This window comes from Drosophila biarmipes, chromosome 2L (assembly GCF_025231255.1).
Source record: "Drosophila biarmipes strain raj3 chromosome 2L, RU_DBia_V1.1, whole genome shotgun sequence".
Taxonomy (NCBI): Eukaryota; Metazoa; Arthropoda; class Insecta; order Diptera; family Drosophilidae; genus Drosophila; species Drosophila biarmipes.
The window spans coordinates 18015162-18036315 of record NC_066612.1 but is presented as its reverse complement, the minus strand read 5'-3'; the positions used below and the strand labels follow the sequence as shown (position 1 = coordinate 18036315).

The 21154-nt window shown below is 41.8% G+C and overlaps 2 protein-coding genes across 5 annotated transcripts in view; one reads left to right on the top strand and one right to left on the bottom strand.

The window, feature by feature from the left end:
• Positions 1-863: 863 nt before the first annotated feature.
• LOC108033846 (beta-1,4-glucuronyltransferase 1) overlaps positions 864-21154 on the bottom strand; it is a 36065-nt gene continuing 15774 nt past the window's right edge. For all 4 annotated transcript variants that reach the window (XM_017108477.3, XM_017108479.3, XM_017108478.3 and 1 more), the window contains 5 exons: positions 4024-4291; positions 3096-3961; positions 2833-3029; positions 2658-2770; positions 864-2601 (listed from right to left, as the gene is read on the bottom strand). In XM_017108477.3, coding sequence (XP_016963966.1) covers positions 2404-2601; positions 2658-2770; positions 2833-3029; positions 3096-3961; positions 4024-4284 — 1635 coding nt within the window. In that variant the 5' untranslated portion in view covers positions 4285-4291 and the 3' untranslated portion in view covers positions 864-2403. The remainder of the gene's footprint in view (positions 2602-2657; positions 2771-2832; positions 3030-3095; positions 3962-4023; positions 4292-21154) is intronic.
• Positions 18271-19158, top strand: LOC108033848 (pleckstrin homology-like domain family A member 1). Its single transcript, XM_017108482.3, has one exon. It carries the CDS (start codon positions 18390-18392, stop codon positions 19032-19034), a length of 645 nt encoding a protein of 214 aa, XP_016963971.1. The 5' UTR covers positions 18271-18389; the 3' UTR covers positions 19035-19158.

Sequence of the window (21154 nt, the reverse complement as noted above, 5' to 3'; positions counted from 1 at the left end):
AAATACTTGTAAAGATTTCAGAAAAGAATTTGGCAGACACTGAAGATAAGCGCCTACCGAAAGGAATACTCTTTTCGATTTTTTTAATATTCACTTTTATTTTATCAGTTTTGTGTAGCTTTTCTTAGAGTTAACTAGTAGTCCATGCTCAGCAGATTTGCACTTAACTACTTATTACAAAAGTTATATTTAGACATATGAGGCGTTTTTGCAATATGTGTAAGTCAAAATGTTACAATCAAGGTCTTCTTTCTGGTCAAATTAGGTGTAGACCTCTATGAAATGAGATAAATAAGATACTACTAGTGTTCTTCGTTAAGCAAAAGGAATCAAACAATTGGCAGGCAATAAATCATTAGAAGACTCATTTAATAGGAATTTTGACATCGACTCAAAGTTATAAAAAATAATCCATTTTGATTTCCTATTTATGTACAAAATTTGTTTAATAGGTTATCTTTTTTTGTTATATTTATGTACATACAAAAATATGCTGTATGCGTTTTTCTTATTTTTCTGAACACATACTGTTGCCAATTCAAAAGTAAACTCAGGGTATTTTCAGCTGCTGATTAGGGGTTCTTAATTGTAATTTATGTTCTTCGTTTTGTCTAAGGCACTGTTACACTTTATTTTACACCATACAAATATATTCTTTAATTCAAATTGTTGTATTCTATTTGGGTTTTAATTCTGCTCTTAGCTACATGTTTAACAACTTTCATTACGTTTAGTGATATTTTAGTCTTACTAATGGAAAATATGTAATTAAATCAATTTTGAGCGAATAAATCTAAGACTTGATCGGCTCCTAGCCAAAATCAGAGCTTATGTGCTAAGTGTGAAATAAATACAAACACCAATTGTTGTATGTTGTTCCCAAGTCACTTTCAAAATGTACTTTTATTAAATATTCAACAACATACGTAAAATCCGCTGTATTTCAGCTAAGTACTAATATTGTTTAAACTCTCTAAAATCGACCGCTTAGTTGCTACATTTATTTCTTTATTTCGATAAGGCCTACGCAACAAAAACCTTCAGCATTTCACTCAAAATCGAATCGCGAATCCGATTTCACAATATTGTTTTTAACATTTATATGTGCACAAGTTTGACTTAATGTTCAACACTAGTAAAAAACATATACAAAACTAAATTTACGTTAATGCATATGGGTCTCTGATCATCATTACTTTCGACCGTCCCTTATTTCTTATCAATTAGGTTTAACATCTCCATATCGCTTTACTAGTACAAATATCACGGTTCGCATTTATGCTCATTGAATGTAGCTTCAACTGCATCAATTGCTTTGCTTTTGCCTACCCGTCAGAGCGGTAAGTGAACAAATCAATTCTCAATGTGTGGTTTCTGGTATAAATTTTAATAGTAATTGTGTTTGTTTCAAAACTTGTCTTTAGCCTTTTAACTTTATCATTATTACCTATTGCGATTTAACTCTCAAAGTCTATTAATTCAATTCAATGATTCCTACTCTGCTATTCAAGTCAAATATTTAACGTTGGAATTGTTTTGGCCCGGTATCGGTATAATCTAGGTTTTGGTCTTTGCAGTAAGTCTACATTGCCCAAGAAAACATCGTTTAATCTATGGCCCTACTGTGCAAGTACAAAAACACAAAGTGGAAAGACTGTGGTTTTGTCTACGTCAATTAGGAATTAACTTCCTGGTAATACAAAAATAATGTTGCTCTCAATTTCTCTGTTGAGTATTTTGAAAAGAAAAACTAGCTTCAACTTGTGAATGGATACAAATGAAAAATTCAGCTAAATAACGATAAACTTAAGTTAATGGCCTAGGCTAGAATAACTGATAATGACTGCCTATGAGTGATGGAAATCCCTAGATCTCAAGTTGTTGTAGCCGGACAGAAGGAGGTTCAATAAGTCTCGCCAAGGGTGTTTATATTTACAGAAAGTTCATGGAAGTGGATCAATTCTAGGAGCAATTTTCGTCAAGGACCCTCTGGTTAATTGGCTGCTGTTTCCAGCTCAATGGTAAATGGTAAATGGAGTACAGCATGATACCTAAAAGCCAGGTTTAACTACGTTAAATCTATTTAAGCCATGCTCTCAAGGCTTTGCAGAGTAGAAAAAGATAACCCAGAACGCGGAAAAACCCAATGGGCCCACGACCGACCCTAAAGCTAAGCCTAACTAAGTAATGCTCTATTAGTCCTAGGCCTAAGTCTCTAGCTAATTGTAAAACACACACTTGCAGTGCGCATCCAATGCTATAGGGGCAATGGGCATCGGTAGAGTAAACGCCCCCGATCTATAGCACTGCAAATAGTAATAGTGAAGTTGGTTGTAGTCTTTTCGCCTTGGCCTCCTTCCCGTTCGATCGGGACTCAGCTCAGCTCGGTTTCAGAATTAGTTACTATATCGCGCATCCCTTGCGCATGCCGTACATGATCTTCAGTTCAGGATAAATGATCTTTCGTATCAGCTGGTTCGTCTTGCCGGACAACATGGCCCGGCGGTTGTCCTTTTTCAGCACTTTGATGCCCGGTTTGTGGACCAGAAATGCGTTGTCCAGTATGTGGAACTCGTAGTCCATTACGCAGAGCGCATAGCCCTGAAAATACAACTTAATTTATTATTTTCTTCTATCAATAATGGTATAGAACTCACCTGAGGCATCTTGTCGCTCTTACCCTCCCAGCTGAGTCTCTCATCGTAGTGCGGATCGGCATGGGTTCCAATATAGATGGGCTCCCAATGCACATAGTAACCAGTTCGTTTTCCTGCGAACCCATAAATGAATTAATCAAAATTTTAAGGGTCAATGTAGGTGTATTTCCCGTACCTATATGAAACACACTGAGTTCGTCCGTCTCGTTGGCGGACATCCACTCCTTGGACTTGGGCACTCCGTGGCAGCTGGCGCAGACCCTTTTATGGAAGGGTATGGCCTTGCCTGTGCGCAGGAACTCCTGAAGTTCGGTCTTGTCATGGGGCACCGGGGAGTTCTCCTCCACCTCGAAGATGGCCAATGGGAATACCCTTGAATTGAAGAAAAATACAAGATAGGGTTGATACATAAGAGACCATTGCATTACTGGCTCTCACCTGGGAGCTTTGCGCCTCAAGTACTGCTCGTTGCGGGCAATCATCTCGAGGAATTTCTTGACAAGACCCGGGTTCGGATACAACTCAATGTCCGAGGCCAGAATAAAGTGGGTGAGCGCCGAGTCGCGCGCAATGTTCCGGCCCACATTCACCGGATACAGGAGCTTCTTCTGCGCCTTGTACAGATGGCCCGAGCTCACGTTGAAGTACGGCGGTGGAAGTGTGCAGTTATAGCCCGTCTTGAAAACCTCGTGCGGCTTGGGCACCGACTTGGGGATGTGCTTGGTGCCGAAGTAGATGTGGAAGGTGGTGTAGGCTCGCACTAGGTGGCTGCCGGGCAGGCAGTCCCTCAGGTAGCGGATGGAGTCCAGCGTGGGCTGGAAATCCGTACCGGGCGCGTGCATGGCGATGCTCACCGGGGCGTTCCAGCGCTCCAGCAGCGGAATAAGGTTGTCCAGGAACGTGTAGTCCGCATGCGTCGTGTAGGTAATGGACTCGTGGCACTTGATGTCCCCGTGTTCCGCCCGCACATAGTTCTGGAGCACCCAGAAATCGCCGCGCTGCAACGTCTGCTGGTGGTAGTCGTGGTCGAAGCAGTTGATCAGCGATCGCACCCGCTCCTCCAGCTCCTTTTCGTCGCCCGTGACTATGTAGCCACCTTCGGATTGGGTGTTGTTCGCCTCGGCATTGCCGTTGGCTCCAATGTTTCCGACCACCTGGGAGGGATCGCTGAGAACAGCGGCAGCCCCACCACTGTCATTTCCTAGCTGTGGAGCTCCTTCTGCCGCCTGGGGCGCTGCTGCTGGAGAGTCTGCATTGGAGTTGACCAGCTGCTTCTCCTCCGACTCGAAGATCTCGGCCACCGGCTGAAGGGGATACTTCAGGTTAGTGAAAAATCAGTTAAATATCTTTTCTAAACATCACTTACGTTCTGGTTCTTGGGCGTGGGCGGCTGAGGAGGCTGCTGGGGCTGCACCTGAGCCGCAGACGCGGCGGAGCCCACCTGCATCATCGCCACCTGTTGTTGGTCCTGCAGCAGGAAACCGCCGCCATTCGTGAAGTTGTTGCCGCCGCCGATCATCAACTGACTGCCGATGTACAGGATCACCGCCACGTTGATCAGAATGCTGCAGCGCAGCAGCCAGTTGCGCCGGGTGAACATTTTCTGGCCCAAAGGCTCGAAACGCATGTTGTAGCTGCAAGGAATAGAGAAAAAATTTGGTTATATTCGTATTTATTTTAGGCAAGATAGATCATTAAAGAAGATCATTTCAACTTTAACAAAGTTTTGTCTTACTTTTGTAAGGGTGTTTAAAATGTGAATATATTACAGGTAAAACAAAAAAAATGCATTTAAAATCATAGGTATTTTCAAGAAAACCTAAGAGGCGTATGTTACTGGTTCCTATCACACTATAATTTAGTCGATTATATACTACATGATATCGATGTGTAACCCCCAATAAATTTCTAAAAATGTAACTTTCGAGAAAGTTTTATATTAATAACGTTAAAAATGATAGGCCAATTTACATATAAACGGAGAGATAGGCGAACGGATAGCTAGTTTGATTCGGCTGTTGATGCTGATCAGATATATATATATACATTATGGGATCGGAAATGTCTCCCAATGAACACAACATTCTGAATAAATGTTAATATGCTTTCCAATAGTATACAATTAGTTTACATGACAAAATGTAGATAGACCTGTTATCTACACAGTCGAATTTCCATTGCGACACCTGTTGGTAACGCCTTGAAACATTTTTGGCAGCGCCCTCTTAGCGTCTTTTTAAGAAAAACTCGTAACAGCAGATGGCGCTTTTAAGATATTTTATAATTTGGGGGTTACACTGAAATAAATGTGGTACAAAAAATCACTGTCTATTTTTTGGCCGTACATGCCTCAAAAGTTTACAATTCGTGGCAAACAATTTTAATAAGCTTAATTGTCTTTTAGTTAAATAACTATGTTGTCACCATTAACAGTGATACTATCTGGGGTACAGTAGATACATTTTTATTATAAGTTATACGGTTATAACAAATCCCTCCTTATATTATGTTATGTAATTAATTTTTTGTAATAAGATTAACGCTCATCAACGCTATTTTTCTCAGCAATAGGAGGTCGCTGTTATACACAGTATAACGATACTATGTTTTAATCACACTTGTTAGTTTTATACTTTTCATGTGTTCATTGCACGAGAACAGTTGTGAATCGGGTAATCTGAACAGCTTTCGTGAGTCATATATTTCTTCAAGGCACCTTTATCAGTATTAATTAAACACTTCTGACAAGAGTTTTTAATTGGTTTAATTAAGATATTTTCACATAGAAAGAAACCACTTTGTGTTTGCCAAACTTGATCTACTTTAGTTGAGTCGTATAAATAAATATGTTCGAGGGTTATATTCGTATCTTGCCTCTTATTGGGCTCCATTTCGGAGAAAAAGGTCTGAAGCCTCGGACTCTTGAAAAGAAACTGCACAATGCCGTGTGTAATTGGCACGGTTTTCTCCAAAGAACGTAGGCAACTACGTACTTCCCATTCTGCAAGCGTGTTGTTTGTCTCTGTTATCAATTAGCCCATGATTACTTATCATTCAGCGTAGTTAGCCAAACAAAATGTCGCACAGGAAGTGCTTACGTGGGCTCCAGTTTGTCAAGCACTCCTCTCTGCTTTCCCGCAACAAAAGATGCGGGTGTGACTGCTTCAAAAAGACCAATGTCATTTTGATTGCAGTTCTCGTTATACAAACGAATACAAAAATGCTCGCATTTTGGGGTTGCCACCGGAATTAAATATTCGGGAGTGCGACGACTTTTGGAGGCTGATCGAGCTTTAGTCACCCGAAGAGAACGCAAGCGATTACAAAATGATATGGGAATATTAAAAATAAACAAACCGGATGAATTGAAACATTAGGGCTGTTCAGGGACTTGCAAATATCAATAAAATAATATGCTTCTAGCGTAAACTGAGTTCCCATGAAGCAAACTTAATGCTATTTTTTGGCTTTTGTAAAAAAAAAAATAATAAAAAACGAACGCCAAGGTGTGCTGATCAGAGGAATACAAATCAATAGCGGCTTCTGGAGAAGACAGAAGGCATTCATTAGCGGACCTTACCTTGGGGGTCCACACGAGTTCCGAAATTTAAAACTATTAGATGGTGCGGCCCGTGTTTCGGGTTCATTGCACCATCGTAAAGGTGGCTGGAAGGCGGGCGCGTGGGTCTCCTGGGGAGTACCGAGAGCGCCACCGGTTTTGTGTGTTTCTGGGGCACTGCCGGATGATGGATTTGCGCAGAAGTCGGCCGATTGGAGTGCCCAGTAATCCGCACTCTACGCACACAGGAAGCAGCCTGAACAACCGTCGAATTGCCGGCGGGCAAACTCGATAAGACTTTCAAGAAAACCTAATCCCGCTGGGCGAACTCCGCTTGGCAACGTTTCCAAAGCTTCCATTCTCGCCAACGATCACACTCCGGCCTCATAGTAATTTCGGCAAGCCATCTTTCGATAGCCAACAGTTCTGATATGGCTTTATGACTCTTGGGGTTCTTTTTCTTCACAGCCACACACATAGATACATTTTGTGACTGTTCTTTGTTATGGGTTTCGCTTGGGGCGAGGCGTGTGGGACTTGTTGTGCTTATGGTGATTATGCAAAACCCAAAAGTTGTCCGACTTACAAAATTTGGAGCGAAACGTGAGAATTTTTATGAGTTTTCAATTCGCCAATTGAAGTTGTGCCCCAAAAGGCAACATGAAGTGCGACACACGTTTGGTTTGGTTTGGTAACGATCTGAATACCGCAATGAGTGTGGGTTTCTGAAAATCAACGAGGGCAGCTTTTAAGTACTCTTGGAGTTCAAGGGTATGCTAATTATATTCGTGTGTTTTGGGGCCAGCTGTAAATATCTCAACTTCATTTATTTTTCTGCAAGAGAAGTTAAAATTGTTAGCCTCAAATCCGGTTAGCTCGAGATAAGACATAGAAACGGGAGCAACAAAAATATGTATGCCAATATTATTTTGTAAGTCCCCCCACTTTTTTAAGCTTTTGGTTGAGTATAAAGTTCCAAAGATAAAATTAATGTTGCCAGGGTAATAAAAATTGGACTCTGTAACAGTCTCTCAAAGATACGTTCACCTCATTGAACAGTGCACCTTTGCAAATGTGCTTCACAGTTTTCTATGCCAACCGGGTGCTAGTTTTCCCTGGGCTCGCAGTTTCCGCTGCGTTCATGTTACGACTCTTCCCGGCAACAAAGATCCCTAGTCGTAACAGACAGAGGACTCGTAACGACAGACACGATGATGATGATGGCGATGATTCCACGGGCGAACGAGGGGAAATCCATCGAAGAAATGCCAAACTGCAATTGACTTTCATGACCATAAAAATTAAGTTATAACCACCAAGACTGCAGACTGCACGGAAAAAAATGCTCGCTTGGTAACTTTCTTAAGAATCTTTTTTATCATTGACTATACAAATTGTATAATAAGTAACTATCTAAAATCAAGAAGGAATTTTTTAAATAGAAAAAACCAAACCAAACCATAATTTTTAACGAATTTCATGGAGTTGATCATCGTGTAGCCTCTGAGTTTCGTTCTCTGCATACAGACGACTCCAGACTTTGGAGAGCAGCAACCACCGCTGCTTTGCCGCAACTAAAGCGCAAAAATAAAGTCGAGTGAAATTGCTGCTGTAATATATTTTAATGGCACAGAGCGTGGCCGGAAAACTCCGCACTGCGATCGCCAATACTCGTGAGCCTGTTTGAGGCCTCGCCGGCTGGGTCGTTGGTCAGTTACTACCTACGGTTGCCATGCCATTGCGGAGCCGAGCTGACAAACTCTTTGGTCGTATCTGCCGCGGCTGCTGCTGCCCTCAGCTGAGCCCCAATCCAAGCCCAATCCCGAACGCCGGGCCCAGCCCCAACCCGAAAGACCCCTTTGCCCGCCGACTTTCTGCCTTATTATGTCTAATTAGATTGCGCTGGCCCCTCGTTGAGTTTTTCCAGCTGGTCGGGAGGAGGCACTGCGGAATGGAATGCCTCATTATTTCTCGTTTTCGCCTTTTCCTCCTCCAGAAATTTCTTTGACGCAAACTCGGGCGAAAATCGTTTATGAAAAAACATTGTTTGTTTCTCCTCCGGAGCGGTTTTTTCCTCGGGAGGAAGTTTATAAAGTGATTGGGTGGCATTCGCCTGGTAGTGGGGTCAATGGAGGGATGATCGAAGAATACCCTCTGATTGAGAAAGCCATCTGTCTGTAAATGTTCGGATACTTTCCCCAGCCGACTTAAAAACAAATTTTGAAGAGCTCTATGCCTCTGAGTTGATTCTCGAAATTTTAGCAAGTCTAATTTATTGTAATTTATCCATGTCTAAATGCATGCCCTGATGATGCAATTTACTGTGTGCAATAAAATTCAATTAAATAATCCATTTGGTAGGGACAACAAGGTATAGCATAATTGAAGGGGAAACAAAACAATGAACTGCAGAGCCAGCCAATAGATAAATAGATAATTATCGATAATGACGCATAAACAATCCAACCAATAGTTTTATGTGGTTTTAATGATGCTATTTCTGATAGTCTGGTGGACGAAATCACAGAGAGTAGACATTTAGTTAGGAAAGAGGTGGAGGCGAGTCTCCAAGCTGTCAGACACAAGTTGACGGATGTCCGAATACCTGTCGCACTGTGTTTGCCATCCATTTATTTATACGCGGAAAAGAACCCGACATAAAAATACTCATAAAGTATATAATTTATATAAGTCCATTTGTTTTGACTGCGAAAATGGCAGGAAAATGAGTTATAACCGTGGAACGTTTTCCTTTTCTTTGAGGGAGTGGCCAGAGAGGGCGTCGTAGTGGAAATTAGAGACGGTCGATTCCGATGGTTCTATGTTGGTGAAGATTTATGCCAGCTCGTAAAATCCGAGAAGATTTCTCCACGCCCAACGGCACTTGAATGGTATCTTCATTAGCAAAGGCCATCGGTGATTAAAATGGGGATGCTTTTGAATATCTTGAGTTAACGGACTCTAGTTTCTTAAATCCTAATCAAAAGATCAAACTTCTGGTCTAGCCGTTATAAAGCAGGTTTATGTGACTACAAAAAAATAGCTCACACTGAGAAACTTTTACTATGTGCTGGGATGGAATAAATGTTATTGATTTTCGAGATCTTTGGGCCCTCCCCTATATAGGTATATTTAGGAATAAGTAGAGCAATAAGTCACCATGCGCTTTTGGGGCCCTCGAAGCAGAAGTTCTTTAATGACAGTCCTTTTTAGGAACTTTTCTAAAAATGACCGGTATTGATTTTGCCTTTAATTCTCTTGTTGGTCTAACTACCGATTAGTTTTACGAGAGCCGACTTACTCACATATATAGAATTCTTTTCAGTTACTACCAGAATTTTTTGTCATGGCCCTGAATTGCTCTACCCACACAAAGGCAAACATCCAATTATTTTGTCCGTACACAAATGTAATGACAACGGTCACGAAAATATCAAATCAAGCCATCCTTTTATCTCTACATGTCCATAGATTGTCTCCTTCAATAAAAACATTGTTCGACGTATTAATCATTTTTTGTAGTTCTGATGTAGTGGGGAAAAGACTTTTAAGAAAGCCTAGAAACCTCAGTCTTTATTTGTTAGTGCTCAGCACAGAAATAATTGTACAAATGTTTGTGCAACAATTTGCGGCAGTTGAGTGCTGATAGTTCATAGTCCCTCAGCGTTCTTTGTAGGAACTTTTATTTTGATAGTGTTCTGTAAATTATTAACCAATTTTTTAATAGTTAAGTTAAATTAGGCTTTATTTTCCTTTAAATATACACAACAAATAGCACTGGACCGGTTTCCCGTAGCAAGTATGAGTTGCTCTTATGCAAAGCAGTTGTTAAAATTATAAATGCACCTCAAGTGACAAGAGCGGCAAGTTTGTCAAAACACATTGCTCATACGCCGCGTGTGCCGTGAAAAAACAAAATTTTTGAAGTACTTTCGATGCATGTGCGCCTTTATCGCCAGAACGTGAGTGCTGCCAAACGAAGAAAAAACTAAATAGCAGGGAATTCGAAATAAAAAACGAACGCAAAAATAAAAGTCGAGAAAAATCGATTGGTTTTGACCTCATGGACGCGTAACACAATTCGGAGCTCCGCTGGTGCCAACTGCCGGCGACAAAAACTGCGGTGATGGGTGCATTGGCACTAATGAAGCTTTTGGCCAAAAGAGAGCTCGGAAGGAAAGACGCGGCGAAAGCGAAAGGCAAACAAACACGCCACGAATTCGGTCGAGACAGAACCTTGTGCGGGCTTATGTATATTATGGCCGGGCATTTCTCTCCCCATTGGGCGACGCCATGTATCACGCGATCAAAGTGTACAAAAAACTAAAGTTATGAAGCGAAAATCCAATAAATTGGCGCAACACCCGGATGATAAGGGAAAAAAGAGGGAAACATAAACGCAAAAGTTTCTGTACACCACCCTAAAATTCAAAGAGGGTTTACCAAAATCTCGTTATTAATTCTCCATGCATAAATGTTCTTTGCACTGTACTTTATTTTTAGATAAACGTCCAGTCATGTTAGCCCGTGTTTGCCTTATTGGTGAAGGTCAACAGACTATAAACTGCCAATAATGTGTCATTGCATGCACTGCCTAATCAATTTAACGACAACCGACCGAGTTGCTTTCCCCCGATAAACACTAAATACAAGCTGGAAAATATCGAACGGAAATGCGTGACATTAATTCGCATAATGAGCGACGGTCGGCGGCCTGTCCGAGCTGACAAAGGCAGGGCCACGCCCACATCAGCTCAGGTGCGAATCGATTACCACTTCAGAGGGCGGAGAAGGGCGATAGATAGTGGCTGTGCAGAAAGGACCTGGGAAACTTAATGCGATTTGCGTTGACGGCCCACCTAAACCAATCCATATAGCTCCATTTCCATATAGATACATGTATCCTCATTCCCTTGCGGCACGCTCACTCGCTCGCAGTTTGTCAGCTTAATTTCATTAATTACGTTTTCTCGTTCGCTGGCTTGTTTATTTTCATATCCTGTGAGGGGCGTTTACCATTTTTCCATTATTCCGGTTTCATATTACTCGCCAATTTCTCGTTTAAGCATTATCTGCATTAATGTTTCCATGGATTTGAGAATAAACTTCACTCGATTTGAGAACGATTCTCCTTGACTTTCGCAAAAGTGTTTGTTTTCAAAGTTCACTCTTTCAAAGAGGATTTTCCTTCTAGTCTTTTTCTTGTTTTGATACTTTTGAGAACCATTTTCACTTGATTTAAGAACGGTACAAGCTTTTGAAGGGTATTCAAAGTTCGTCACTCCAACCCCGCCTTCCCTTCCCGTTCAACTTTATTTTATCCCCTTGGGAATGCGAAATGTATGCGAATCTCAGGTGTAGTCTGTTGTTTTTGTTGTCGCCGGCTCCCTCGTTTTTCGTGTGGCCTGGACTAATGTCATTTTCATTATCGTTTACATGCATTATGTGATTTTCCAACGACTGCTAATGGATTGGTCCAAGCGGGCGCGGAGTGCTGAAAGTGACGCAATCGAGAAGGCAGCTTGGCTGTTGGGCACTTGAGATACTCGCACTGCCCTAATGAAATTTCTCGTTCAATTGTTGACTTACATGATTACCACTTACTCTCGTCGAGAGCTAATTAGCAGGTACTTGTGGAGCAGGGGAGAATACTCTTTTGACAGACTGTACGTGAACTTGGGTTCATTACTTTTGACCCGTCTTTTTTTGCGGAAGGAGTAGAAAGCATTTCTCGTTCCGACTTTCACACGCACCATGCATATAATAGAAGCTAAGGTGAAGTGCGTTTCCCGAACAAAGTCATGATGACAACGAACACAGAACGATGTTGCTAGAGACGGGAAACGTGAGGGGAAAAGTGTAAAGATCCTGAAAGCGCCTTAAAGCGGGCAACAAGCTGAAACAGCGCTAAAAGCCGGCCAGGATACACTCGCACACTCTTATTTATTTATGCTGACGGCAAACCAAATGGAAAAAGTGCGTTCAACATTTTCGTCGTCTTCAGCTTTTCCGTATGCTCGCCGTCCTTCCTCCTCACTGAACTGCACTGAATGGCGGGGAAAAAATAATGACTGGGTGGGGCATCCACCTCTTTAACAGCTGGGTACTTTAATATAACTTCTGGGTTTTCCCAGACTCTTTTCCAGGCTTGTGCTACGTATTTAGTAATCGGTCACCGAGAAGCGTGTATTTATTTTATCTTATTCAATATATTATATGTTGTGGAATTTGTTTTAATGTGCATTCCCAACATATTGTCGTGCTAATAATGGTCTATTAATCCTATTAGCAGGGATTTCAGCAAACTAAGCTTGTTATTGAGAAAAGTAAATAGTTAGGATAGGCAAAATCACTGATGTGGAAATCATGAGAGTGAGAAAACAACTACATCCTCCTAGCATGAGGCTTATGTGAATAAATACACTTTCGTAGGTGCGGAAATGTTCCAGGAGTGGGGCTATGCGCATTATTACTAAATAAGGTGTAATGGGGCGTAATTCGGCGATTGTTCCAGATTGGATTCCCATTCGATCTATCTGAGTGGGGAAAATACTGAGGGAACATTTCACTAGAAGCCTAAGGAACACTGGATTCGATTTACAAATTGCTGCAATTTCCACCGAATTCTAAAGGTTTCTCGGCTTTCTTGCGGTCTAGAAATAAACTGCAAGCCAGGAAATCCATTACGAAATTCTTAGTGGGAATGATTGGGCGATTATGCGGCGTGTGCTGGCCAACTTTGGTTGTCCCACTATCAAAAGTAAGGGCCAAAAGTCATTCCCAACTAGTTCAAGGACTGCCAGAGGTCAGTCTGTCTCATTGGGTAAATTTAAACCATTCTTTATTCAAGCCCTGGAGGAATATTAATGAGTGTGGGCCTGCATTTTTTAATGCTGGCCTTTTAACGACCCTTAAGTGCTTTATTTAATGGGCTTATTAATGTCAGTGACATCAGGAAAAGATACTTTTGAATTAAATATCACAGGACTTGCGCTAGTTCCAAGGGTTCCTGTGGGAACTGAAAAGTTCTGGGTGCTGAGTATCTGCCTCGGAGCTGTCATAATCATCTGCATGCAACCGGCAATTACAACGCCTATTAATAGAGGCGATTTACGCGTGCTTAGCCCGACGCCTGATTACGGAATGAAGACATTATATGGAGACGCGTGCTGGCGGCGGAGAGAAGCCTCGTATGGTCATAAGGCCAAGTAGGAAGCGTTCTCGGGCAGTCACAGCCGTTGGACTCCACCAGCCAAGCCAACGGCTCCTCATTTCATGCGCATTTAACTAATCTGTCATCTAATCCGGGGCCGCATCTCGGGGAGCTCAAGGAGGCAGTGCCAAGACTGCACCTCCTGGCTTTGCTGCAGTGCGGTAAATGCACTCTCAGAAAAGTCGAAGCCAAACGAACAGGTAATTGTAGTTAAGGACAAACATGTCTATAAAGATTTAAGTGGGTGAGCAGTACATATAATTGTATTCTTTTTTACTTTTGGTAAACATTTTATATTTACCAACTTAAAGATCTTCTTATTAATGTTATGAATTTCATTTTTAATGAAAATAAAATAATTATATTTTGACTAGGTTGATTCACATTTATTACGTTAATTCGTTGATATTTCTTTTTTGTTTATCACTTGCGCTCCATGGATTTCGCTCTTGAAACAGCGGATAGTGTAAGGCAAGCCGGGCCAAGGCACTTGTTCAAACATAAAGGAAACAATTAACCAGTTGCCATAAAATCCAGAATGAAGGCCAGCCGCTCCCTTGCAGGAAACGCCATGCTATAGTTACATTTCTAAATAGAAAATTCTTGAAAGCAGTTTCGATTCGCTTGCCGCCTCTGGTCGGACAGCCGATGATAAAAGAAAGAAATCCCAAGACACAGATGCAGCGCGCAACTCCGCATTGTCGGCTGTCGACTGACAGTCTGCTGGTGTTTTGTCTCGGCTTTCTTGTTTCACAGACGAGTGCATAGGAAAGCCGGCGATGTGGCTGCACTTCGCCACTCTTGCGCCGGACTTATCAGTGTCCATTGTCCGACCATTTCCCAAATGGAAACCGAGCTCCTACACAGCAGCCAAAGTATCAGCAGCCGCAACAGCGGCACCCAGCAGCGGGTATGCATATATGATAATATCCCATAGTTCGGGCGGAAGAGGACGGTTTGGGACTTGATTTCGCAGTATCCAGTTCCATCGGCCACGTGGCGGCCAGTACTCATACATGATATGAGTGGCATGTGGTAAGCTGCTCGTGTGTTGTCTAATCTTCGAGTACCATTCGTTTGAAATGTGGGAGTATACAAGCTCCCAGCTCGGCACCAAATTTAATTAGGGATTACAAATTGACAACGAATTGCCATTTGTGCTCAAGGTGGAAAATATTTCTGGGTGCCACAGAAAGCGCAGATCACCGGTTCAGAGGAAGTTCTTGCCCGGCTAATGTTGGGGAAATGTTTCAAACACTATGCATAATTTTATATCTAAATAATATTAAAAAAGTTATGGTGATTTAAAACAATAGGTATAGATACACCCGCAACAAAATAAAGATATTGGTTCTTAAAAATAATTGTAATATATTTTTTGGGGTGCATCAAACATTTAAAAAATTTATTTACTTCTATCAATGTTCTGAACTGCTTAATAAAGACTTACTTTCACCGATTATATGGTAAATATGTATTATTTGACCACTGGAAACAGCATAGGCGAAATAAGAAGGGAAGAGGGAAAATAATCTGTGGCTTCCAAACGTTTTTGGCTCATCCAAGGAGCATACTCGAGCATGGCAACAGCACCCTCACAGTTTGGATTGGCCTCAACTGACTTACAGGGAATTGTTTTTGCCTCTTGTCGGTTGGTGATTAGCTCCGCCCAAAAGATTTTTACAACTGGCAATTAAACACAAGTTGGGTCCGAGCCCCTGCCAGCATCCAACATCTTTTGGCATCCCCGTTCGATCGGCTGTTTCTGTCTGTCTTCTCTATTTATGGCGCTAACATTACTCAGACGCATGTCGGTGCTTACTTGATTTTTTCATTTTTGTAGTTGCTGGCCGTACTTGAAGCCGAGCGGAGACAAGCAATTACAAAAACAGAAACCTTGGCTTTGGCTTTAAGTTTAACTTTGAGTCTGAGTTTAGCTCGGACGTGGCAGCCGCAGCCTTTTGCCAGCGGCGTCTCTTTTGGCATTGCGTGCTGCGCAGGCGCACAAGTTATGGATTCGCTGGGCCGCTTCTTTCCATCAATTTTGTCTCGGTCTTTGGTTCGATTTTTTCGTATTTGTTTCCCCTCCGGCTGCTAATGTTGGCCCCTTCAATTTGCCATATTTATTTTGTATTTATTGAAAATAATAGTTAAGTGAGTGAACGCTCAACTGGCTGATTGCGCCGTCCTCCTTTGTTTGGCGTCTTCAGTAGTCTTTATAATTTATGGTCTTTGATTTTAGGCAAATGGGTAATTTTACTAAAGAACCTTGAAGGCCTAATTTGGGCTAATGAAGGTTTAGGAAGCCGGAGAATCATGTGCTAATCGCAATCAATGGGCAGCTGGTAAAACTGATCATATCGCGTGTCGTAAACGCAGATCCATTTAAATATAAATAACTCAGGCAATATAATCAACAATGGGAAAACATCTGAGTCCGACTAGAGGGCAATTGCTTATTTTTGCCGCACTGTTGTGCCCCATTGCATATTTCATCTCTGGGGAGACGGGCGAGCAACCAGTTTTATGATTCAGCCCAGGGTCCGCCGACCCTCCTTTCTTGCTTAATTTATGCTGAGCTTCGTTTACTCGTCTCCAGCATAAAACTAATTAAAAAGCCTTGACGCTCGGTTATTAAAACTAAACAGAAACCACATGTTCATTTATTGTCATTAAAAAGTTGATAAATTGCCTTTTCTCGGATTATGCGTCATGTGCTTACAAGAAAACGGCAAACAGTTTAAAGTTATACGAGGGAATTAAATAATCTTTACGACTTACTGAGGTCATAGGCACTGGGAAATTATCAAATTACTCACTCTTCGGCTCTTTCCCGAGGTCAGGTTCCAAGATGTCGGCTTATTAGTTCGCATAACTTCATAAGAATGTTATAAACCATTTTTCAGCACTAGACGTTGATGGAACTTTTTCGAGGAGATGCTAAACTCATTAACTATGCTTTGCATCCAACTAAAATTATATGGCCCATCCCGTTAAGAAGTTAATCCACAGTTTCGATGATAAATGCTTAAAACACCTGCAAGCCCCGTGACTTCTCGAGAGAGACTATTAAACTCATAGAATTACTTTCTGGGAAAGACTCGGTCTCAGCCTTATCTTCTCTCACCCCGTTCTCCAAGACCCAGGTAATTTGATTTATTAAAGATCTTACTCCGGCCGCCATGCTGAGTACATCAAAGTCATGTTAAAGGTATGGCGTACTTAACCACCCAGTCCCAGGATGCAGAGAGGTGGAGAAGGGGCAGAGACCAGCTAGGTTTGGTCGTAAAGATAAGCACTCCAAAATGGTCTTAAAGTGGCAGTGTTTAGAGAGGTCTTAATGAGGCTAAAAAACGAACACAGAAATTGTCACATTGCCAGGGCAGGGAAGGGGATCGCCGGGGAATCTGAGAATCACTCAGGATCCCCCCACGATAAAGGCAGCCCCACCAGAGGCCACTTAGGCCAGAAATGTAACATCATCGAGCCGGCTGGATGGCTGCCTGGCCGGCTGGCCACGGAAATTCAAACTTGAAGATGCATTGATAGATTAGGCCGCACTCTTGGCCGGTATCAGATGCAATATTCCGTTCCCATCCGTGACAGGCGTTGCAAGACTATCGATTACCGCCGCGATGGGCGCATTCCTCGTACGCGGCGGCTGCGTTCGTGGAAAACTATTTTTAAATAACTATGTGCTCCCTAAATGGACACTCATTGGTCTCCCGAAGCCCTCTTCTGCTCTCCGCATTACTGGCCCTGGCAAGTAAAAATAGCCCCGCTGTAATGAGATGAAAAAAGAAGACACACTGCCATTTCTCAGCAAAATAGTACACAAAGAAAAATACTAATTTTGAGGAAATTTAGTATCTGTCTATCGAGACAAAAAACCCCAGTAAAAATCTCTTTTTCTGCTTACTTAGTGTATCTTCCTCGTTTCTTTCTTTTTAGATCCTAGAGTATTTTTAAGTACAGAAATTACACCATGAAAAACCAATCCCCGATATCAAATTTACAGTATTCATTGGTAAAGAGATAACCATCATAACATCAAAATGATGCTTAGGTATTTTTTTCTTGTGTACCTCTGTTATAAAGAAAGACATACTGATCAAAAAGATAGGCTTAATAAGACACGCAAAAGAAAGAACGACTATGAAGTACCCGTTGAATAGGTCACTTCCTTAATTCCCTGTGAAAAAAGGGTGTGCAAGTGTCCACCGTTATAAGGTAGGAGCTAATGATTAGAAATATTTCTTAAATTCCAGACAAATAAGACACACATTCAGAGCTAAAACAGCACATTTCCAAATCAAATAGTACTCTGTTATACATAGAACGTTCCTGATCAAATTGTATATAGCTTACAGGGTCAGAAAATCGCTGTTTTCCACGATTATCATATTCGCACAACCTCGTAAGGGTCCAAGCCGCGGTCCATCCTCTGGACGGGTCACTTTCGGGACTGTCATTAATGGCGCCGCTCGTTTGGCCCACAAACCGAAAAAAGCCAACTACTACTATGTACAGCTAGCCAAGCCAAAACTCGTTTTGCGTTCTTTTGCTGGATTCCTCCTCGGCGTTTTGTGGTCCACGCCTTTTGGGTGGAGACTATGAAATTGCCCAGAGCCGCCGTTTGCGAGCTGGCCGTTCTTTTCCCAGTTGGCCAGGCCACGGAGGAAGTTCCGTCGCAATTACCCGGAGGCAACGCCCGCCGATCAGGCCGGCATGATTTCAAGGTTCGTTGGTGATAGGCCAGAGATGGCTCAGAGATTCTGCCTGTGGGAAACGGCAGTTCGGCGAGAGAGATTCGAAATCTCTGAAGCACCTGAGTTTGAGATCATTGTCATCGAGTTGTTTTCTGTTGTTGATAGCTTAAGCATTTGAGGCTCTTTGTAGGCCTCTCTGACACCTAGCAAAATTCTAAAAGTGATATCCAGCCGATAAAGAGGCCGATCAAATGCCCACTATAAAGCTGCGAATTGGTCTGCCCTCGAAGCGAACGATGGGCAGCCTGTGCATCTGCGGGGCACTGGCCTCCATCTCCGGGCTGGCCTACATGCGCTGGCGGCTGGAGGACCGGGTGCGTCAGTCGGAGTACTACCAGATGGCCATCCAGCAGCTGCGCCAGCACAGCGGCGCCGTGGGCCTGCTGGGGGAGCCCATCAAGGAGTCGGGCTTCAGTCTGTCCAACGAGAAGAACCGCTGCGATCCGGACAAGGCCCAGCTGCAGGTGAGCGTTCAGGGTTCCAAGGACAGGGGCACCGTCTACTTCTGGGCCACGAACAACCAGAAGCAGGGCTGGTTGATCGAGCGCCTGGAGCTCGAGACGAAGCAGCATCCGAACACTCGTTTCCTGCTCAAGAAGCCCCAGAACTACGCCCTTCTCAGCAATGAAGGTGAGCCGGATCATCCGGGGGCCAGCGATTCCGCCGAAGAATCCCAGCAGCCGCAGGAGTCGCTCGACCCTCAGGAACAGGCGGAGAACGAGGCGCAAGAGCAGGATGCGCCACGTCCTCCCAGTATTCAGAACAATCCTCCGCAACAACTGCACCAGCGACAGGGTCAGGAGCCAGTGCCACACGTTCATACAGCGGAGGGCTGAAGAATGCAGCGACATATTAGGGAAATCGGTCTTATTGGCAAACAAGTATTTTCAAGAGTGGAATCTCCTCAAAAGATACCGTATTTAATAGTTATTTGGGAATAAATGGTCTATTTGCTTTCAATTGTTGGGAATTAATATAAAGCAACGCAGCTTTAAACTCCATTAACGAAACATAGAATATAATTTGTACGTACATAAACCATGTATTAAAATTAAAGTATAGAATTAAACATTTCAATAAGTATAATTTAATAAAAAGTAATAACTAAAAACATTTTACATGAAAGACCAAGAGTATGTATGTTAAAAAATCCGTATTTAATGGTTCTTTGGAAATTAATTTCATTGCTTTCATTTGTTAAATATATTAGTTCTTGACAAGAGTGAATACGAAAAGAAGTAATAACTATCAAGCATTTAGTTTGAAAACTTAATATGAGTTATTTAAAAATACATTTGCTAACATGCCAACAAGTTCGCCGATAAGGTTTATATACTAAATTAATTACATAGATTATCATTCAGTTAAAATTACGGTTGCATGCGCTTATATACAATATCATTTAGATGAAATCACAATTAAAATTTAAAAGTAAAATGGATTGCATTGGCTGCGCTCTAAAACAACGAAGAGGAATCATTTCAATTTACTTGAAAACATTTTTGTACATGCTGGCATTCGCAAAAATGTCAACAATGACATTGTGGTTTCAGCTTCAGTCGGTTTGGCAAAGGTTCCGAGTAAAATAAAATGAATTTGATTTCATGTAGATATTTGCAGTTTATTTTTAGTAGTTTGCCTGTCTGGTAGAAAAGTATAGCATCATGTTATTTAAGAATGATATGCATTAAAAAGGCAAATGACCGAGATTTATGGGGAGACCATGAAAGCATTCAGAGCAAGACGCCGAAACGATTAGGGGGCCTGGGATCTGTGTGGGTCAGATATGCTTCTTGAAGTGCAGGCATGCGTTAAAACAAATAAAGTAAATGGTTTAAATTCAATTTATTTCGTGTATCTGCAGCTTAGCAGCGTTCTTAGTTAGGATACTGTCATTGGAAGCATCCAACCTTTGTTGTCTGGGCTGTTATCGCTTCATTTGGGGCGTTATCTGGGTGCGTGGTAATTAGTTTTGTGATTTTTTTATTTCTTTTTATTGCCTGTTTCCCGCCTGGATTTTTTTAGGAAATGTTCACCTTCCTCGTCGAGATGTTATTAAAAAGATAATCGCAATCTTAGACATTTTATTTGCCTCTTTTTCCCTCTTTCGTGGAAATGAAAAAGCGGCAACGAAAGGGGCGGCAGGGGTTGTTTGGCCACTTCTTGTTACCTTGAGAGTTCAACAAGCCAAGACAAGGAAGCAACAACAACAGTAAGACGGCACTAAAGTCAGAAGCAATTAAGCGTGCGCACAAAAACACAAACACTTGATTCAGAGGTCAGGGAGGTGGTGACCAGTAGTCCGCAGATGGGCAGCCTTTGTTTGCACAATTAAATTTGGCTGAGGAGAGAGGGGGAAATATTCATATCCCAATGCGTGTATTTGTATAAGGTCGTTGGTACCCTTTGTTCACCCAGACATTACCATTTGTTGCGGCAAATTGAATGAAAATGTTGTTTTATTACGATTCAGTATTTAGGCTATTGTTTTACTAGTGAGTGGGTCATTTATTAAGTTATATAACGATTATAAATAACAAATTTGTATGCAGTAGGAAAAAACTAAGACCATAACAAATAAACCAAAAATTTATAATATATTTTACATTTTATGTAACTACTGAAATCAATATTCTGTTTATGACTTGAAAAACTCCCTACACTTAAACCACATACATATAATCTGAGTCACGAAGTCGTCATTATAGGTACAAAGAACTAGGTTCACAATCGGTACTTTTACAATTAGTGCACAGTTTTGTTATCTTAAATTCAAGTAATTAAAAAAAATACTTCTAAAACCAATACTTCTTTCTTGACTTGCAAAAAGTGCTTTTAATTTAAACCAAATGTATTTTAACTCACGAAGAGGTGCTTATAGGTACAACGAACTATGTTCACAATAGGTACTTTTAAAATTTGTTTTCAGCTGCCCAGCGGATCCTAGTGCACAATT